The following is an 18,681-nucleotide window of genomic DNA, read 5'->3' as shown; positions in this document are numbered from 1 at the left end:
TAGTCATGACCCCCCCCCCCCCCCCCCCCCATATGTGGCAACATTGAAAAAAAATAACAATACTGACCTGCCACACCACTTCCGCCCAGCTCCTCTTTGTCCTCCAGACGCTCCTGGGTCCTCCACTGGTATTTTGGAGCAGGAGACCATTCAGAGCCGTTCTATAAAACGGAATACCGTGCGTAGCGACCCCTGCTGGTGTCCCAGCGTAGCGACGGCTCTCTTCGGATCTCGAGCAGGCGGTACGTGCCTCGTCACGTGACTGGCCGTCTCGCCGCTTGCAGCCCGTCCTGCGCACGCACGGAGCCGGTTGCCTGGTTACAGAAGGACGCGCACGAGACTCGCACGAAAAAAAAAACCCAGCCGGGACACGATGAGTGAGGTGAGAGATGGGGGGGCGCCATGATACCCCCCTAAATATTGTGCACCCCCCCGATACTACAGCAGGAGGGGGGGCTTATGGCTGCATTCACACACGGTGAATCTCTGTCCCATTGAATTTAATGGGAATCTGTGCCACAGTACATACGTCACCTTTTTTTTGTGGAACTACAAGTGTCAGCATGACCTGCACTAGGGATGGGAGCTGCGTGTCGAGTTTTGGGACAGTGGGAGAAATTTCTCAAAACAGTTATAAGAAAACTACAATTCCCAGCATGCCCGGACAGCCAAAGGCTGTCCGGGCATGCTGGGAGTTGTAGTTTTGCAACAGCTGGAGGCACCCTGCGCCGGACTAAGACCTGATTCCCACATATGTTTTAACCTCTTAAGCACCCAGGGTTTTTGCGTTTTTGCACTTTCGTTTTTTTCCTCCTTACCTTTAAAAAATCATAATTCTTTCAATTTTGCACCTAAAAATCCATATTATGGCTTATTTTTTGCGCCACCAATTCTACTTACTAATGATGTCAGTCATTTTACCCAAAAAATCTACGACGAAACGGAAAAAAATAATAATTGTGCGACAAAATTGAAGAAAAAACGCCATTTTGTAATTTTGGGGGCTTCCGTTTCTACGCAGTAAAATTTTCAGTAAAAATGACACCTTATCATTATTCTGTAGGTCCATACGATTAAAATGATCCCCTACTTATATAGGTTTGATTTTGTCAGACTTCTGGAAAAAATCATAACTTCATGCAGGAAAATTTTTACGTTTAAAATTGTCCTCTTCTGACCTCTGTAACTTTTTTATTTTTCGGCGTATGGGGCGGGATGAGGGCTCATTTTTTTGCGCTGTGATCTGAGGTTTTTAGCGGTACCATTTTTGTATTGATCAGACTTTTTGATCACTTTTTATAAATTTTGTTCATGATATAAAAAATGACCAAAAATACGCTATTTTGGACTTTGGACTTTTTTTGCGCGCACGCCATTGACCGAGCGGTTTAATTAATTACATATTTTTATAATTTGAACATTTCCGCACGCTGAGATACCACATATGTTTATTTTTATTTACACAGTTTTTTTTTTTTTAAATGGGAAAAGGGTGTGATTCAAACTTTTATTAGGGAAGGGGTTAAATCATCTTTATTAACTTTTTTTTTCACTTTTTTTTTTGCAGTGTTATAGGTCCCATAGGAGACTATAACACTGCACACACTGATCATTGTTATCCCATAGGAGACTATAACACTGCACACACTGATCATTGTTATCCCATAGGGACCTATAACACTGCACACACTGATCTTTTACATTGATCAATGATTTCTCATAGGAAACCATTGATCAATGATTCTGCCACTTGACTGCTCATGCCTGGTTCTCAGGCACTGAGCAGTCATTCGGACACGCAGGAGGCAGGAAGGGGCCCTCCGTGTGTCCTCCAGCTGTTCGGGGAGCCGTGATTTCTCTGCGGCAGTCCCGAACAGCCCACTGAGCTAGCCCGGAGTTGTTTACTTTCACTTTAGATGCGGCGATCAACTTTGAACGCTGCCTCTAAAGGGTTAATAGCGCTCGGCACCACAATTAGCGCACGCTATTAGCCGCAGGTCCCAGCCGTTGTTAGAGGCCGGGCCTGACCTGCTGTGAAAGGGAGCAGACTCAGGGCGTACAGGTACGTCCTGGGTCCTTAAAGGGGTACTCCGGTGCTTAGACATCTTATCCCCTATCCAAAGGATAGGGGATAAGATGCCTGATCATGGGAGTCCCGCCGCTGGGGACCCCCAGGATCATGCACGCGGCACCCCGTTAGTAATCAGTCCCGGGAGCGTGTTCGCCCCGGGACTGATTGCGGCCGACCGCAGGGCCGGCGGCGTGTGACGTCACGCTCCGCCCCTCAATGCAAGCCTACGGGAGGGGGCGTGATAGCAATCACGCCCCCTCCCGTAGGCTTGCATTGAGGGGCGGAGCCTGACGTCACACGCCGCCGGCCCCGCGGTCGGCCGTAATCAGTCCCGGAGCGAACTCGCTCCGGGGACTGATTACTAACGGGGTGCCGCGTGCATGATCCCGGGGGTCCCCAGCGGCGGGACTCCCGTGCTTATCCCCTATCCTTTGGATAGGGGATAAGATGTCTAGGCACCGGAGTACCCCTGGGGGCACTGGGCAGATGGGCACTGTCAGATACAAAAACTTTTGATATGTTGTAAAGCATGTATAACCAATAGGTTTTGCAATTGCTTTCATTGGAAAATTTTCAGTATTTCATACTGAAAAAGCCAGTAAAACATCTGCCCCTCCTGCCTGCTTGGACACATACTAGTCCTGCTGTGTCCATGCGTCATCACCTATGTCATGGACAGACTTCCTTGATTGACAGCTGTGAGCGCAGGGCTCAGAGCTGGAGGAAAAATCCTCCCACTGTCATCTTGTGTCCGGCTACTGTCAGTGAGGACAAGCTGGGAGTTGTAGTTTTGCTAACGCTAGTGGAGATGTGAGCAGACAGCATACTGAGGGAGGGGGCGGTGACCTTGACAGTGAGGCCACACCCCCTCCCTGTGAGAGGAATTCAAACTATTGAGCTAAATTAAAAGTGTAATAAAAAATAAATAAAGGTGCTAGACACATAAAAATGAGATGTACATGGTCAGGATTAGGTACTGAGTGATAAATTTAAAAAAAGTTTTTTTTTGTTGGATCTGAATGGTACGTCCTTGGGTTAAGAACGCAGCCATTTTTCATTTCTGCGCTTTCGTTTTTTTCCACCTCGCCTTCCAATAGCCATAACACTTTCAATTTTCCTCTTTCTTTGCGCCACCAATTGTACCTTGTAATGACATCACTCGTTGTACCGCAAAATGTATGGCGAAGCCATAATAAATTTATTTGTGGGTCGAAATTGGTTAAAAAAAAAACTAACAAAAAATAAATAAAAAAGCAAATTTGCGGGCTTCCGTTGCTACGCAGCGCACTTTTCAGTAAAAGTGACACCTTATCTTTATTCTGTAGGTCCGTACAATTACAACAATACCCAATTTATATAGGTTTTTTTTGTTTTGTTTACCACTTTAGTACAAAAATTTGTATGTTTAAAATTGTCCCTTCTGACCCCCATAACTTTATTTTTCAGTATAAGGGACTGAATGAGGGTCATTTTTTTTTTACGCTCGTGATTTTTAGTTTTTATCGGTTCTATTTTTGTTTTGATGGGACGTTCTGATCGCTTTTTATTTTTCTTATATGTGAAGTGACCAAAAAACAGCAATTCTAGACTTTGGTATTTTTTTTACGTTTACGTAATTGACTGTGAGGTTTAATTAATATTATAGTTTAATAGTTTGGACATTTCCGCACGCAGCGATACTACATAAGTGTATATTTATTTTTGTTTATTTTATTTGAAAAATGGGAAAGGGGGGGGGGGGAGGGGATTAAAAATTTCATTAAAGGGGTACTCCGGTTGAAAAACATTTTTTTTTTGTTTAAATCAACTGGCTCCATAAAGTTAAACAGATTTGTAAATTACTTCGATTAAAAAAATCTTAATCCTTCCACTTCCAATACAGAGTTAGTTCTTTTCTTTATGAATTTCCTTTCTGTCTGACCACCGTGACCTCTGCTGACACCTCTGTCAGCAGAGGTCATTAAGATGGGACTTCTGGTACATCTATACAGAGATTGCCCAGGACTTTTAAACATCCAGATGACTGTCCAGTAGACAGGTGCAGATAATTGTTAATGCAAGGACAGGATATGAGGTTGGGATAATGGGACAAGGTATGAGGAAAGGATATTAAATCAGGATGTGAGGTCGGGATATCGGGTCTGCATATGAGAACAATATATAAGTACAAGATATGAGGACAGGATGTGAGGTCGGGATATGAGAACAAGATTTGAGGATGGGATATGGGGTCGAGATAGGAGGACTGGATAACAGGGCGGGAAAAGAGGATCAGATATGAGGACTGGATGTGAGGATTTGATATAAAGAAGAGATATGAGGACAGGATATAAGGATGGGATATGAGGACGAGATGTAAGGACGAGATATGACGACAAGATATGAGGATGGGATATAAGAATGGCATATGAGGATAAGATATGAGGATAAGATATGTGGACGGGATATAAGAACGGAATGTGAGGATGGGATATGAGATTGGGATATGAGGACGGTATGTAATCACAGGATATGAGGTCGGGATGTGAGGACGGAATATGAGATCAGGATATTGGGATGAGAGCGTCATTGTAGTTTTCCCTTTCCCACAAGGTTAAGTAGGAAGACTGGGGGATGCCAGGGACTCTGCTAGTAGGTTATATAATTTTTCACATTTTTGTTATGTTGCTTCCTGTGCTAAAATTATCATCCACTCATTATGAGAATGTGAAAATAGAATAAACATTTTCCACTGGTTCAGGAGTTTGGACCCTCCACCAGCGGTCTCATGTATGTGTCTGTAGCGTCCATTGGTTGTAATCCAGATACCACTACTCCTGCTTGGTCATCTCCAGCCAGGGGGCGAAGGATACTGGTGGAGGTCCCATCTGCATTTGTCTGGTTTACAGGTCAGAAGATGCCGCATGGAAATTGTCCTTTTATGTTTTATTCATCTCTTCCCCCTTTTTCCTCATAGGAAAAGCCAGAGAAAACTCTGATGGATGAAAGCGCCTTTGAGGCCCTGGAGAAAGACTTCCAGGAGGTGCTGAATGAGCTGACAGGAGACAAGAGTCTGGAGAGGTTCAGGATCGAGTACGAGAAGCTCCATGGAGTCCTGAAGAAATCCTTTGACAATGAAAAGCGCTTGATGAGCAAATGCCGCGAGCTGAACGCAGAGATCGTGGCCAACTCCGCCAAAGTGGCTACCGCCCTGAAGCTGTCACAGGAAGATCAGACCACCATCGCATCCCTGAAGAAGGTAACAGCTCCTCTACTACAGTTATCTCACATCAGAGGCTTAGATACACTGCACTGGACTTCACTGGATCAGCAGATAACAAGCTTAGATACATAAGACAAGAAACCTGTTGATTTTATATCCAGCGGGTCAGCAAATAGATTACACGTGACAGGGTTGACAGTGGCTCAGCAGACAATACACCATCACAGTATCACACATGATATGCTTAGCTGCACAGCTCACAAGCACAGTATCATTCACAGTGGAGCAAAAAAGTATTTAGTCAGCCTCCAATTGTGCAAGTTCTCCCTCTTAACCTGTTAAGGACCCATGACGTACGCGTACGTCATGATTCCGCTCCCGATCTATAACGCGGGGCCACGCAGGTGGCTAATAGCGCGCGGCATTGATCGCGGTGCAGCGCGCTATTAACCCTTTAGACACGGCGTTCAAAGTTGAACGCCGCGTCTAAAGTGAAACCATGCCGGTTAGCTCAGGGAGCTGTTCGGGATAGCCGCGGCGAAATCGCGGCATCCCGAACAGCTTACAAGACAGCCGGAGGATCCCTACCTGCCTCCATGCTGTCCGATCGCCGAATGACTGCTCAGTGCCTGAGATCCAGGCATGAGCAGTCAAGCGGCAGAATCATCGATCAGTGGTTTCTTATGAGAAACCACTGATCAATGTAAAAGATCAGTGTGTGCAATGTTATCACTCCCTATGGGAGCGATAACATTGCAAAAAAAAAGTGAATAAAGATCATTTAACATCTCCCCTATTAAAAGTTTGAATCACCCCCCTTTTCCCATAAAAAAATAAACTGTGTAAATAAAAATAAACATATATGGTATCGCTGCGTGCAGAAATGTCCGATTTATAAAAATATATCATTAATTAAACCGCACGGTCAATGGCTACGCGCAAATAAATTCTAAAGCCCAAAATAGTGCATTTTTGGTCACTTTTTATATCATGAAAAAATGAACATTTCAAAAAGGGTCATGGGTCCTTAACATTATAAAAAGAATAATAAGTCCTATCAATGCAAAAATGGTATCGCTAAAAACTTCAGATCACGGCGCAAAAAATGAGCCCTCATACCGCCCAATACGCGGAAAAATAAAAAAGTTACAGGGGTCAGAAGATGACAATTTTAAACTTATTAATTTTCCTGCATGTAGTTATGATTTTTTCCAGAAGTCCGACAAAATTAAACCTATATAAGTAGGGTATCTTTTTAATCGTATGAACCTACAGAATAAAGATAAGGTGTCATTTTTACCGAAAAATTTACTACGTAGAAACGGAAGCCCCCAAAAGTTACAAAACGGCATTTTTTTCTCAATTTTGTCTCACAATGATTTTTTTCCGTTTCACCGTAGATTTTTGGGTAAAATGACTGACGTCATTACAAAGTAGAATTGGTGGCGCAAACAATAAGCCATCATATGGATTTTTAGGTGCAAAATTGAAAGAGTTAAAGGGTTAAAAAGATGAGAGGCCTGTAATTTTCATCATAGGTATACCTCAACTATGAGAGACATAATGAGGGGAAAAAAAAATCAATAAAATCATTGTCTGATTTTTAAAGAATTTATTTGCAAATTATGGTGGAAAATAAGTATTTGGTCACCTACAAACAAGCAAGATTTCTGGCTCTCACAGACCTGTAACGTCTTCTTTAAGAGTCTCCTCTGTCCTCCACTTGTTACCTGTATTAATGGACCTGTTTGAACTTCTTATCAGTATAAAAGACACCTGTCCAAAACCTCAAACAGTCACACTCCAAACTCCTCTATGGACAAGACCAAAGAGCTGTCGAAGGACACCAGAAACAAAATTGTAGACCTGCACCAAGCTGGGAAGACTGGTTCTGCAATAGGCAAGCAGCTTGGTGTGAAGAAATCAACTGTGGGAGCAATTATTAGAAAATGGAAGACATACAAGACCACTGATAATATCCCTTGATCTGGGGCTCCACGCAATATCTCACCCTGTGGTGTCAAAATGATCACAAGAACGGTGAGTAAAAATCCCAGAACCACACGGGGGGACCTAGTGAATGACCTGCAGAGAGCTGGGACCAAAGTGAAAAAGGCTACCATCAGTAACACACTACGCCACCAGGGACTCATATCATGCAGTGCCAGACGTGTCCCCCTGCTTAAGCCAGTACATGTCCAGGCCCGTCTGAAGTTTACCAAAGAGCATTTGGATGATCCAGAAGAGTATTTCCATATGGTCAGATGAAACCAAAGTAGAACTTTTTGGTAAAAACTCAACTCCATTTCTACTGTGAAGCATGGGGGTGGAAACATCATGCTTTGGGGCTGTTTTTCAGCAAAGGGACCAGGACTACTGATTAATATAAAGGAAAGAATGAATGGGGCCATGTATCGTGAGATTTTGAGTGAAAACCTCCTTCCATCAGCAAGGGCATTAAAGATGAAACGTGGCTGGGTCTTTCAGCATGACAATGATCCCAAAGACATTGGAGTGGCTTCGAAAGAAGCATTTCAAGGTCCTGGAGTGACCTAGCCAGCCTCCAGATCTCAACCCCATAGAAAACCTTTGGAGGGAGTTGAAATTCCATGTTGCCCAGCGATAGCCCCAAAACATCACTGCTCTAGAGGAGATTTGCATGGAGGAAGGGGCCAAAATATCAGCAACAGTGTGTGAAAACCTCGTGAACACTTATTGAAGATGTCATTGCCAACAAAGGGTATATAACAGAGTATTGATAAGCTTAAATACATTACAGGGGTGTGGAATTTTTTTTTTAAAAACTACTTGTCCAATGGACTTAAACAAAGCACAATCTACTTGTCCCTCATGACGATCCACTTGTCCTGGTACATAAAATAATTTCAACCAAAATAGTACGTAAATAATGTCTTTATTATTAGAAACTTAATAGGTAGACCAGTATGTCACCCCATTAGGTGGATAGGGTCCCTGATAAGTAAGTTAGCCCCATTAAGTTGGTAGTCCCCCCTTCAGAAAGGTATGTCCCTTTATCAGGTAGGTAGGCAGGTAGGGCTCCCCTAGTAAGTAAATAATGCCCCAGATAGATACATTCCCCCCCCCCCCCCCCAGTTTTTTACGAAGTGTGGGCTCCCCAAGTAGGCAGACAGAGCCCCAGAAAGATATGTCCCCATTAGGTAGAGCTCCCCCCATATGTAGACAGGTCCGCAAATGGATATGACCCCCATCAGGTAGGGCTCTTCAGTAGGTAGAAAGGCCCCCAGATACATATGACCTCCATCAGGTAGGGCTCCCCAATAGGTAGTCAGACACCCAGACAGATATGACCCCCATCAGGTAGGGCTCCCCAGAAGGTAGTCAGACACCCAGACAGATATGACCCCCATTAGGTAGGGCTCCCCAGTAGGTAGTCAGACCCTGAGATAGATATGACCCCCATCAGGTAGGGCTCCCCAATAGGTAGTCAGACTCCCACATAGATATGACCCCCGGCAGGTAGGGCTCCCATTTAAACAATGATACCCCCTAAGTTTCAACCAGGATGCCTCCAGCTGTTGCAAAACTACAACTCCCAGCATGCCCGTACAGCCGAAGGCTGTCCGTGCATGCTGAGAGTTGTAGTTTTGCAACAGCTGGAGGCACCATGGTTGGGAAGCACTGCCCTAAGTAGACAGGTTAGCCCCTAGTGGTAGGCAGGTCCTCCCTTACGCAGTAAGTAGCCAAGTTTGAGTAGGTAACTCACTGCTACTTAAATCTCCCTGTTTCCTGCGGGGACTTCCTGGCAGAGGTGCGCGCAGTGAGTGACGTCATCGAACGAGCCACGCAGGACATCAACGTCCCGTCGTCCTGAGCGGCACGTGCGATGACGTCACTCACCGCTGACACCTCCGCCAGGAAGACTGCAGCATACAGCTGCGGTGTATAGCAGTTTACTGACAGGGCAAGACAGTCTTTCCACGTCATACGTGAATTCTTCCGGCATTTAGCGCTGCTTGCCCCTGAAGCAGGGCTAAATGCCTGACTAATTCACCTGCCCGGCGCCCGGAACTGCATGTCCTGAGCGTCTGGCGATACGATTCCCACATCCCTGCATTAGCTTAGAAGACAGTATCCCACATGATAGGTACATTAGTGTCACACATAATAGGTTTAATTGTACCAGTTCAGCAGACGGTATCCCATTTGAGCAGCTTAGATACACCATTCCCCTCGACATAAACTCCATTGTGCGCACCATCTTTCGGAGCGGCTTAATCCTCAGCTTCTTGTTTACGGCTTTTATTTTCTGGGTGATGTCTTTTTATTTTCATCCTCCCGGACGTTTCACTTTGCGGCTCACATTTAATTACTCCACAGGTTCTTCCATTAGAGACCCATATCGTGCCGGCAGCGGGAGATGACATTTTTTTTTTTTTTTTTTTACTTTTTTTTTATTATGCACAAAACTATTAACTAGCTGCTTTGGAAATAAAATTGCATTTTCCTCCGCTCTGTAATTCGGTGTAAAATGCCCTCGGTGCAGAAAGCCATCAGAAGAGCGCGGGATGCAGGTGACGTGAATGTTAATTCCCCGTCCTCACCCGTAATACAGGGAGACTAATGAAACCTACAGGACATGAAGAAGAGCGCGCCGGTCAGAATTATCGCACCAGATGAGCTCGCCGCCGCTTTTAATGGCATCCGATTTCTAATTTTGATGATATTCAGATGTTACAGAATACTAATAGGATTAAAATCACCGGTTTAATGGCGGCTATCATTGTCCTACTTCATAATCTAGTCTCCTGAATATCTCCAGAGTAGCAATTGTGGGAATGAGAGGGAGCGTTGATACGGGAGCTGAAATAATGGCGCGATCAGGAGAGATTACAATCAAAAAAAATCCATGGAGGGAAGGAGAGCGGTAGCTTAAGAATCCTTTTTTCTGTCTGAGCTCATGAAAATTTACAAAAATATCTTTGGAGATATAAGACTGGAGCCAGGGCGGGTGACACCAACACACGAGACAGCAGGGTTTATGGAAATAATAAAGTTCGGCAACTTTCTTATAGACGTGGGGGGAATTTATTTAAAGGGAAACTGACAGCTGGTTCACCCCCACTAAACCGAATACACGGGGTTAAAAGGGTATTCCACTGGCCAGCGTTTAGTTCCGAACACTGTGCGCTCGCGGTGCACTGCGGGGGTCGGCTACGCCCCATCGTGATGTCATGCCACGCCCCCTCAATGCAAGTCTATGGGAGGGGGCGTCACGCCCCCTCCCATAGACTTGCATTGAGGGGGCGTGGCCGACCCCCGGAGGACATACATCGTTTGGAACGAAATGTTCCGAACGCTGGCCAGTGGACTACCCCTTTAAAGTGCAGATGAACCAGATTACAATGAGGTATCACTTACCCAGATCTGCAGTTCGGTTCCCCAGATGCCTCTTGTATCAGCATGACTCTGATACAACTGGTGTCTCTGGAACCGAACCGCGGATCCAGGTAAGTGATACCTCATTGTAATCTGGTTCACCTGCACTATAACCAGGGCTCAAGTCCTGCAGGAACGCGTGGGAACTGAGTTCCTGCACTCTTTCCACAGCAGGAACACCCTTCCCATTAGCAGGACCAGCCTTTATTGGAAATCTTGGGTGAGTTCCCACCCTTTTTTTCCTCAGGACTTGACCCCTGGCTATATCCCTGTTTATTGAGTTAAATGTGTCATGTATGTGTTATGAATAGGGGATAACTAGGTGATCGGGTGGGTGTTCGACCGCTGAAACCCCTGCTGATCATCGGAACAGGTGGGAAATGTGCCTGGCAAATAAGGAGTGGGCCGCATGGGCATGGCCAGCGCGTCATTCCTTGTCTGTTGTACAAAACTGCAAACTTTGGGAGCCCTATATTGCCGAACGATGCTGCAGAGATGATGTATGGAGCACTGACCATGCATGACCGGTCCACTCTATGTATAGGGGATGCCTTAAAGGAGTACTCCACCCCTAGAGATTTTATCCCCTATGCTTTGGATAAGATGTCTGATCATAGGGGGTCCTGCCGCTGGAGACCACCACAATCTCTTCTACTGCAACCCCGTACATCAGCAGCCTGGAGTTATGTTTAGAGATGAATATCCCTTTAAGACTGGGATTTTGTACACTGTTCTTAAAGGGGTACTTTGGCATTCAATTTTTATTTTCGTACAGGAGTACTCCTGTGCGTTTTTATTTTTTAACCCTCTGTGCCCGGGCTGCCAAGTGAAACAAAACAAACTTTAACTCACCTTCCTACATTCCCCCATTGCTCTGATATCGATGTCCCGTTCTCCGGTCCCCGACTTCTTCCGCTTCCTGTAAATCAAAGAGTCATGTGACGATCAGCCTATCTCCGACCACAGCAGTGTCCCCCAGCGGCCGGTGATAAGCTGAGCATCACATGACTCTTCGACTTACAGGAAGCGGAAGAAGTCAGGGACCAGAGAACGGGACATCGATATCAGAGCAATGGGGGAACGTAGGAAGGTGAGTTAAAGTTTGTTTTGTTTTGTTTGGCAGCCCGGGCACATAGGGTTTAAAAAAAAACGCACTGGAGTACTTTTTTAAATCCTCCCCAGGCTGCCAGGATTAGAAAAAAAATACCTTAGATTACCTTCCGCCGCTTCCACAGTGTCTCCAGTATCGCTGTCCCCGTCATCCGCTGCGATCTTCTTGGTGCTGAAAATTAACGCCTCGATCAGTGATTGGTGGAGTGACAGTGTGGCGTGTTAGGCCCCAGCACCAGGATGAAGATTGGGCTCCATACTTCACACTATCACTACCCGGAGCGAGACATCACTGCAGCCAGTGATCAGCTGAGCTGCATTCTGATGCGTCAACCCCCAGGACCAGGAAGAGGTTCGCAGTGGAGACTGGGACAGGAATAAAAAAAAAAGTTTTGCGTTGGAGTACCCCTTTAAATGAGTAATTCAACCCCTAGACATCTTATCCCCTATCCAAAGGATTGGGGATAAGATGTCTGATCGCGGGGGTCCCGCCGGTGGGGACCCCCACGATCTCCCTGCTGCACCCGATGTTCGTTCAAAGCTTCGGGTGTAGCCGCGGAGGCTCGTGACTTCATGACCACGCCCCGCTTGTGATGTCACGGCCACGCCCCTCAATGCAAGTCTATAGGAGGGGGCGTGATGGCCGTCACGTCCCCTCCCATAGTCTTGCATTGAGGGGACATGGTAGTGACGCGACGAGCGGGGCGTGGCCGTAACATCACTAGCCTCCGCCCCGCATTGCCAGTCATCCGGCACGGAGTGAAGTTTGCTCCGTGCACCGGATATCTGGGGTGCCGCTGCCGAGATCGCAAGGGTCCCCAGTGGCAAGACCCCCGCAATCAGACATCTAATCCCCTGTCCTTTGGATAAGGGATAAGATGTCTAGGGGCGGAGTACCCCTTTAAGGTAAAGTGCACAGGAGCAAGATCCGCAGCGAGGTGTAAACCTAAATCGGTGCATGTGTGACTGTCCATGCGCCCCCCACTGAAATCTATGCCAGCTATAATTCATGCCAGTAAATGTGCCGAGTACATAATCTTCATTGTAAATACTGCTGTGTGTACGGAATGGGGTCAGATCTGATTTGAAGGGGTATTCCATGTGCTGTAAATACTTCACATTTGTCCGTATCGATGATTATTTGGGCCATGTGAACCTCATCATTCTCCCGTATGTGTAATATGTTTCTTAGGAGATAGAAAAGGCTTGGAAGATGGTGGACACAGCTTACGGGAAGGAACAGAAAGCAAAGGAAACCATCCAGTCCCTTAAGGAGGAAATCAACAATCTGACAAAACTGGTGGAGCAAGGAGCTGGATTATCTGTAGGACAAGAACACAGGCAAGAGCCTCCTAAACATCAATGTATACAAATGACATCTAACATATCTGTAATGGCTTTCCTAGAATAGTAGTGTCCAAGCCAAGTAAATCTATAGCAGGTCGTCTGTGCGGTGCCGGCAAAGAAGGTGGGTGGAGAAGTCCAGGGCAGACGAGGGTAATAGACCCAAGGATGGCTCTGTGACTGGCTAACACACTATGGGTGCAATGTCTAGGTGAATTGCAAAAAAGGGGTATTCCATGAAAAAAAAAATTTTTTTTTCATATCAATTTGTAAGTTACTTCTATTAAAAAAATCTTAAAGGGGTACTCCGGCGCAAAGACATCTTATTCCCTATCCAAAGGATAGGGTATAAGATGGCTGATCGCGGGGGGTCCCACCGCTGTGGACCCCGTGATCTTTCACGCAGCACCCCGTTACCATCAGCCCCCGGAGCATGTTCGCTCCGGGTCTGATGACTGACAATCACGGGGCCGGAGTATTGTGACGTCGCGCTTCGCCCCCTCAATGCAAGCCTATAGGAGGGGGCGGAGGTGTCTTAGTGCCGGAGTACCCCTTTAATCCTTCCAGTACTTATCAGCCCCTGAAGTTGAGTTGTTCTTTCCTGTCTGACCACAGTGCTCTCTGCTGACACAGAGTAGCAGCAAATCCCCATAGCAAACCTCTTCTGCTCTCGACAGTTCCTAAGACAGACAGAGGTGTCAGCAGAGAGCACTGATGTCAGACAGAGCAGAACAACTTAACTTCAGCGGCTGATAACTACTGGAAGGATTAAGATTTTTTTATAGAAGTAATTCACAAATCTGTTTTAACTTTCTGAAGCCAGTTGATATAAAAAAAAAAAAAAAATTTATGGAATACCCCTTTAACTTAACTGGAGACCACAGAGCACAACCATTATATATGTGTATATATATATATATATATATATATATATATATATATATATATACTCCTCACAGCACAAGGGTAACAAACTTTTAGGATGGATGCTTGGAAAATTGGTCACAGATTTACAGATGAAATTCGAAAAATTTGAATATTGTGCAAATATAATTTCTTTCAGTGATGCAACTTAAAATGTGAAACTAATATAGGAGAGAGACTCATTACAGGCAAAGCGAGATAGTTCAAGCCGTGATTTGTCATAATTGTGATGAATATGGTTACAGCTCATGAAAACCCCAAAGCCCTCCCAATTACTATGATTTGGGGAGCCGTGTCATCTGCTGGTTTTGGTCACTGTGCTTCATTAAAGGGGTACTCCGCTGCTCAGTGTTTGGAACAAACTGTTCCAAACGCTGGAGCCGGCGACGGGAGCTCTTGACGTCATAGTCCCGCCCCCTCATGATATCACGCCCCACCCCCTCAATGCAAGTCTATGGGAGGGGTGTGACGGTCGTCACACCCCCTCCCATAGACTTGCATTGGGGGGGGGCAGGGCATGACATCATTAGGGGCGGGACTATGACGTCACGAGCTCCTGGCGCCAGCTCCAGCGTTCGGAACAGTTTGTTCCAAACGCTGAGCAGTGGAGTACCCCTTTAAGTCCAGGGTCAATGCATCCGTCTACCAGGAGTATTTTGGGCACTTTATCCTTCCTTTCCTTTTAAGTTGTATTACTGATATACAATGGATTTTTGCACGATATTCTAATTTTTTAGTTTCACCTGTAGCCACTTTGTTAGCAGTATTACTGGCAAGAGAGTATTTGGACTTGCTCTGCACACTTGCATACAGTCCAGTTCTGAGGAGGGCCTACACAGATTGGCTAACTGTGGTGAAGATGTACTTGATGTTCTCACAGTTGCCAATATCACGATTCCCTATGGCAGGGCCTAGGACAATCGTGAAGTGTAAACCACACAGCACTAACTATGGCTGGAATCCTACAAAGAGTTATGTGTTTGCAGAAGAGTCCTTGCTCAGCTATTCCCTCCTCTGGCTAGAGGATTCTCCCTCTCAGAGCATGAACACCATAGTAGAGATGATTTCGCTCTCGGCATGGATTCAAAACAATTTGTGGGTAACAACCAATCCTTAGTGCTAACCCATCTACCCCTCATTGTAGCAGCCACAGATTTCACTCATACAGTGTCTGTCTCTTCCTGCACCAGCATATAGCATTTCTAATGCTGTCACCTCTATTGTTTACTGACTACCACTGCCCCTTTCCAGCCACATTTTTTTTTGTTGCCATGATTGTGATGTGTGAATTAACCCTTAGATAAGGTATATGCCTGTATTAAAGGGGTACTCCGGTGGAAAACTAAATTTTTTTTTTAATCAACTGGTGCCAGAAAGTTAAACAGATTTGTAAATTACTTCTATTAAAAAATCTTAATCCTTACAGTACTTATTAGTTGCTGAATACTACAGAGGAAATTCTTTTTTTTGGAACACAGTGCTCTCTGCTGACATCACGAGCACAGTGCTCTCTGCTGACACCTCTGCCCATTTTGGGAACTGTCCAGAGCAGCATATGTTTGCTATGGGGATTTTCTCCTACTCTGGACAGTTCTTAAAGTGGACAGAGATGTCAGCAGAGAGCACTGTGCTCGTGATGTCAGCAGAGAGCTCTGTTTTCCAAAAAGAAAAGAATTTCCTCTGTAGTATTCAGCAGCTAATAAGTACTGGAAGGATTAAGATTTTTTAATAGAAGTAATTTACAAATCTGTTTAACTTTCTGGCACCAGTTGATTTAATAAAAAAAAGTTTTCCACCGGAGTACCCCTTTAAAGTAAGAGATAAGTCTGATCTAACTCCTCATCACTGTCTGTCTACAGTCTAAATGATCTACTAAACATCAAGGAGGAACTGTCTAAAGAGAGAGACCAGCTCCTTACTGAGGTGGTGAAGCTACGTGAGAGCCTCATGCAGGCAGCCAGTCAACAACAGGAGACCGAGAGGCTAAAAGAGGAGGCTGAACAGAATATAGCACAGGTGAGGCTGCAACAACGTGGTAAACCCTCATTACATGCACAATGCACACACACAGCGCCCTCTATGGAGGACTTGACAACATCATGCATCACATGGTCAGACATTATTTACCCTGGCTAGACAGGTTTTTAAGACAACCCTTTTATCAGATGAAGCAGGCTCAGTTATCAGCTGTAGGCTGACCCCTACTATTATTGGCTTCAGGCCCAGCTGCTGGTCCTACTGATCATGAGTTACATCTTTTATAAGCTAAAATGCACTCACTGTTCTGCCGGTGGAGTCACATACATTACATTACTTATCCTGTACTGATCCTGAGTTATATCCTGTATTATACTCCAGAGCTGTACTCACTATTCTGCTGGTGAGGTCACTGTGTACATACATTACATTACTTATCCTGTACTGATCCTGAGTTATATCCTGTATTATACTCCAGAGCTGTACTCACTATTCTGCTGGTGAGGTCACTATGTACATACATTACATTACTTATCCTGTACTGATCCTGAGTTATATCCTGTATTATACCCCAGAGCTGTACTCACTATTCTGCTGGTGGGGTCACTGTGTACATACATTACATTACTTATCCTGTACTGATCCTGAGTTATATCCAGTATTATACTCCGGAGCTGTACTCACTATTCTGCTGGTGGGGTCACTGTGTACATACATTACATTACTTATCCTGTACTGATCCTGAGTTATATCCTGTATTACACTCCAGATCTGCACTCACTATTCTGCTGGTGAGGTCACTGTGTACATATATTACTTATCCTATACTGATCCTGAGTTATATCCTGTATTATACTCCAGAGCTGTACTCACTATTCTGCTGGAGAGGTCACTGTGTACATATATTACATTACTTATCCTGTACTGATCCTGAGTTATATCCTGTATTATACTCCAGAGCTGCACTCACTATTCTGCTGGTGGGGTCACTGTACACATACATTACATTACTTGTAAATACTGATAGTGATTATAATATAAAACCTAATATCCGTGTTCACTGCTTCCAGTTCCAACAAGAAATCCAAGTACGTCAGAATGAAGCTTCACGGGAAGCTCGCAAGAAGGAAAAATTGGAGAAAGATCTCAGGACGACCCAAACTGAGCTGGACAGTAAGCAGGCGGAGATCAGAACCTTACAGCAGACACTGCAGAAAAACAAGGAGGATCTTCAGAAACTGGAGCAGCAGCTCAAAGAGCATAAGGTAAGATCCTCGGAGGTGTTTGGGAATACAAAGAATAAATGGCTCTTAATATAAACATTCTGCAGCGGAAATTCTAGACCCCACTGAAAGGATGAACATGTTAAAGGGGTATTCCGGGCAATAACATCTTATCCCCTATCCAAAGGATAGGGGATAAGATGTCTGATTGTGGGGGCCTGCTGCTGGGGACCCCCCGCGATCTCCCTGCAGCACATGCATTCTATGCGGGGCTGCGTCTCCAATTTTGGACGCCTCCGGGTTTCCGGGACTGGGGACGTGACGTCACACCACGCCCCCTCCCATAGACAGGAATGGAGGGGGCGTGGCTTGACGTCACGTCCCCAGTCCCGCAAATCCGGAGGCGTCCAAAACTGGAGACGTAGCACTGCATAGAATGCGGGTGCTGCAGGGAGATCGCGGGGGGTCCCCAGCAGCAGGCCCCCCACAATCAGACATCTTATCCCCTATCCTTTGGACGCCTCCGGGTTTCCGGGACTGGGGACGTGACGTCACGCCTTGCCACGCCCCCTCCCATAGACAGGAATGGAGGGGTCGTGGCGTGACGTCACGTCCCCAGTCCCGGAAACCCGGAGGCGTCCGGAACTGGAGACGCAGCCCCGCATAGAATGCAGGTGCTACAGGGAGATCGCGGGGGGTCCCAGCAGGGGGTGGGGATAATGTGACAAGGGCCGGATATAATGTGACAGGGGGCGGGGATAATGTGACAGGGGGCGGGGATAAGGTGACAGAGGGCGGATATAATGTGACAGGGGGCAGGGATAATGTGACAGGGGGCGGGGATAATGTGATAGGGGTGGGGATAATGTGACAGAGGGCGGGGATAATGTGACAGGGGGCGGGGATAATGTGACAGAGGGCGGGGATAATGTGACAGGGGTGGGGATAATGTGACAGGGGGTGGGGATAATGTGACAGGGGGCGGGGATAATGTGACTGGGGGCAGGGATAATGTGACTGGGGGCGGATATAATGTGACAGGGGCCAATGTAATGTGACGGGGGCCAATGTAATGTGACGGGTAGCGGATATAATGTGACAGGGGGCGGGGGATAATGTGACAGGGGGCGGGGGATAATGTGACAGGGGACGAGGCTAATGGGACAGGGGCGGATATAATGTGACAGGTGGCGGGGATAATGTGACAGGTGGCGGGGGTAATGTGACAGGGGGCGGGGATAATGTGACAGGGGAGGGGGGAATGTGACAGGGGGCGGGGATAATGTGACAGGGGGTGGGGATAATGTGACAGGGGAGGGGGGAATGTGACAGGGGGTGGGGATAATGTGACAGGGGAGGAGGGAATGTGACAGGGGAGGGGGGAATGTGACGGGGGAGAATGTGATGGGAGG

General features: G+C 46.1%; 2 protein-coding genes across 10 annotated transcripts in view; one reads left to right on the top strand and one right to left on the bottom strand.

Moving 5' to 3' along the window:
* ITPRIP (inositol 1,4,5-trisphosphate receptor interacting protein) overlaps positions 1 to 258 on the bottom strand; it is a 68,172-nt gene extending 67,914 nt beyond the window's left edge. For 4 of the 9 annotated variants that reach the window (XM_056531431.1, XM_056531425.1, XM_056531428.1 and 1 more), the window contains exon 1: positions 68 to 167. Coding sequence is in view for 2 of the 9 variants with exons in the window: in XM_056531424.1 (XP_056387399.1) it covers positions 68 to 150 (83 nt within the window). In the remaining 7 variants the exon portion in view is untranslated. Of the gene's footprint in view, positions 1 to 67 lie in introns of all 9 variants that reach the window. The other 5 variants (XM_056531424.1, XM_056531423.1, XM_056531422.1 and 2 more) reach the window with 5 other exon arrangements.
* Positions 239 to 18,681, top strand: part of CFAP58 (cilia and flagella associated protein 58) — a 96,537-nt gene continuing 78,094 nt past the window's right edge. The window contains exons 1-5 of the mRNA XM_056531420.1: positions 239 to 382; positions 5,028 to 5,309; positions 12,994 to 13,142; positions 15,929 to 16,085; positions 17,117 to 17,311. Coding sequence (XP_056387395.1) covers positions 374 to 382; positions 5,028 to 5,309; positions 12,994 to 13,142; positions 15,929 to 16,085; positions 17,117 to 17,311 — 792 coding nt within the window. The 5' untranslated portion in view covers positions 239 to 373. The remainder of the gene's footprint in view (positions 383 to 5,027; positions 5,310 to 12,993; positions 13,143 to 15,928; positions 16,086 to 17,116; positions 17,312 to 18,681) is intronic.

This window comes from Hyla sarda, chromosome 7, assembly GCF_029499605.1.
Source record: "Hyla sarda isolate aHylSar1 chromosome 7, aHylSar1.hap1, whole genome shotgun sequence".
In the NCBI taxonomy this organism is placed as follows: domain Eukaryota; kingdom Metazoa; phylum Chordata; class Amphibia; order Anura; family Hylidae; genus Hyla; species Hyla sarda.
The sequence above is the reverse complement of the archived record's forward strand: the minus strand, read 5'-3'. Positions and strand labels throughout refer to the sequence as shown.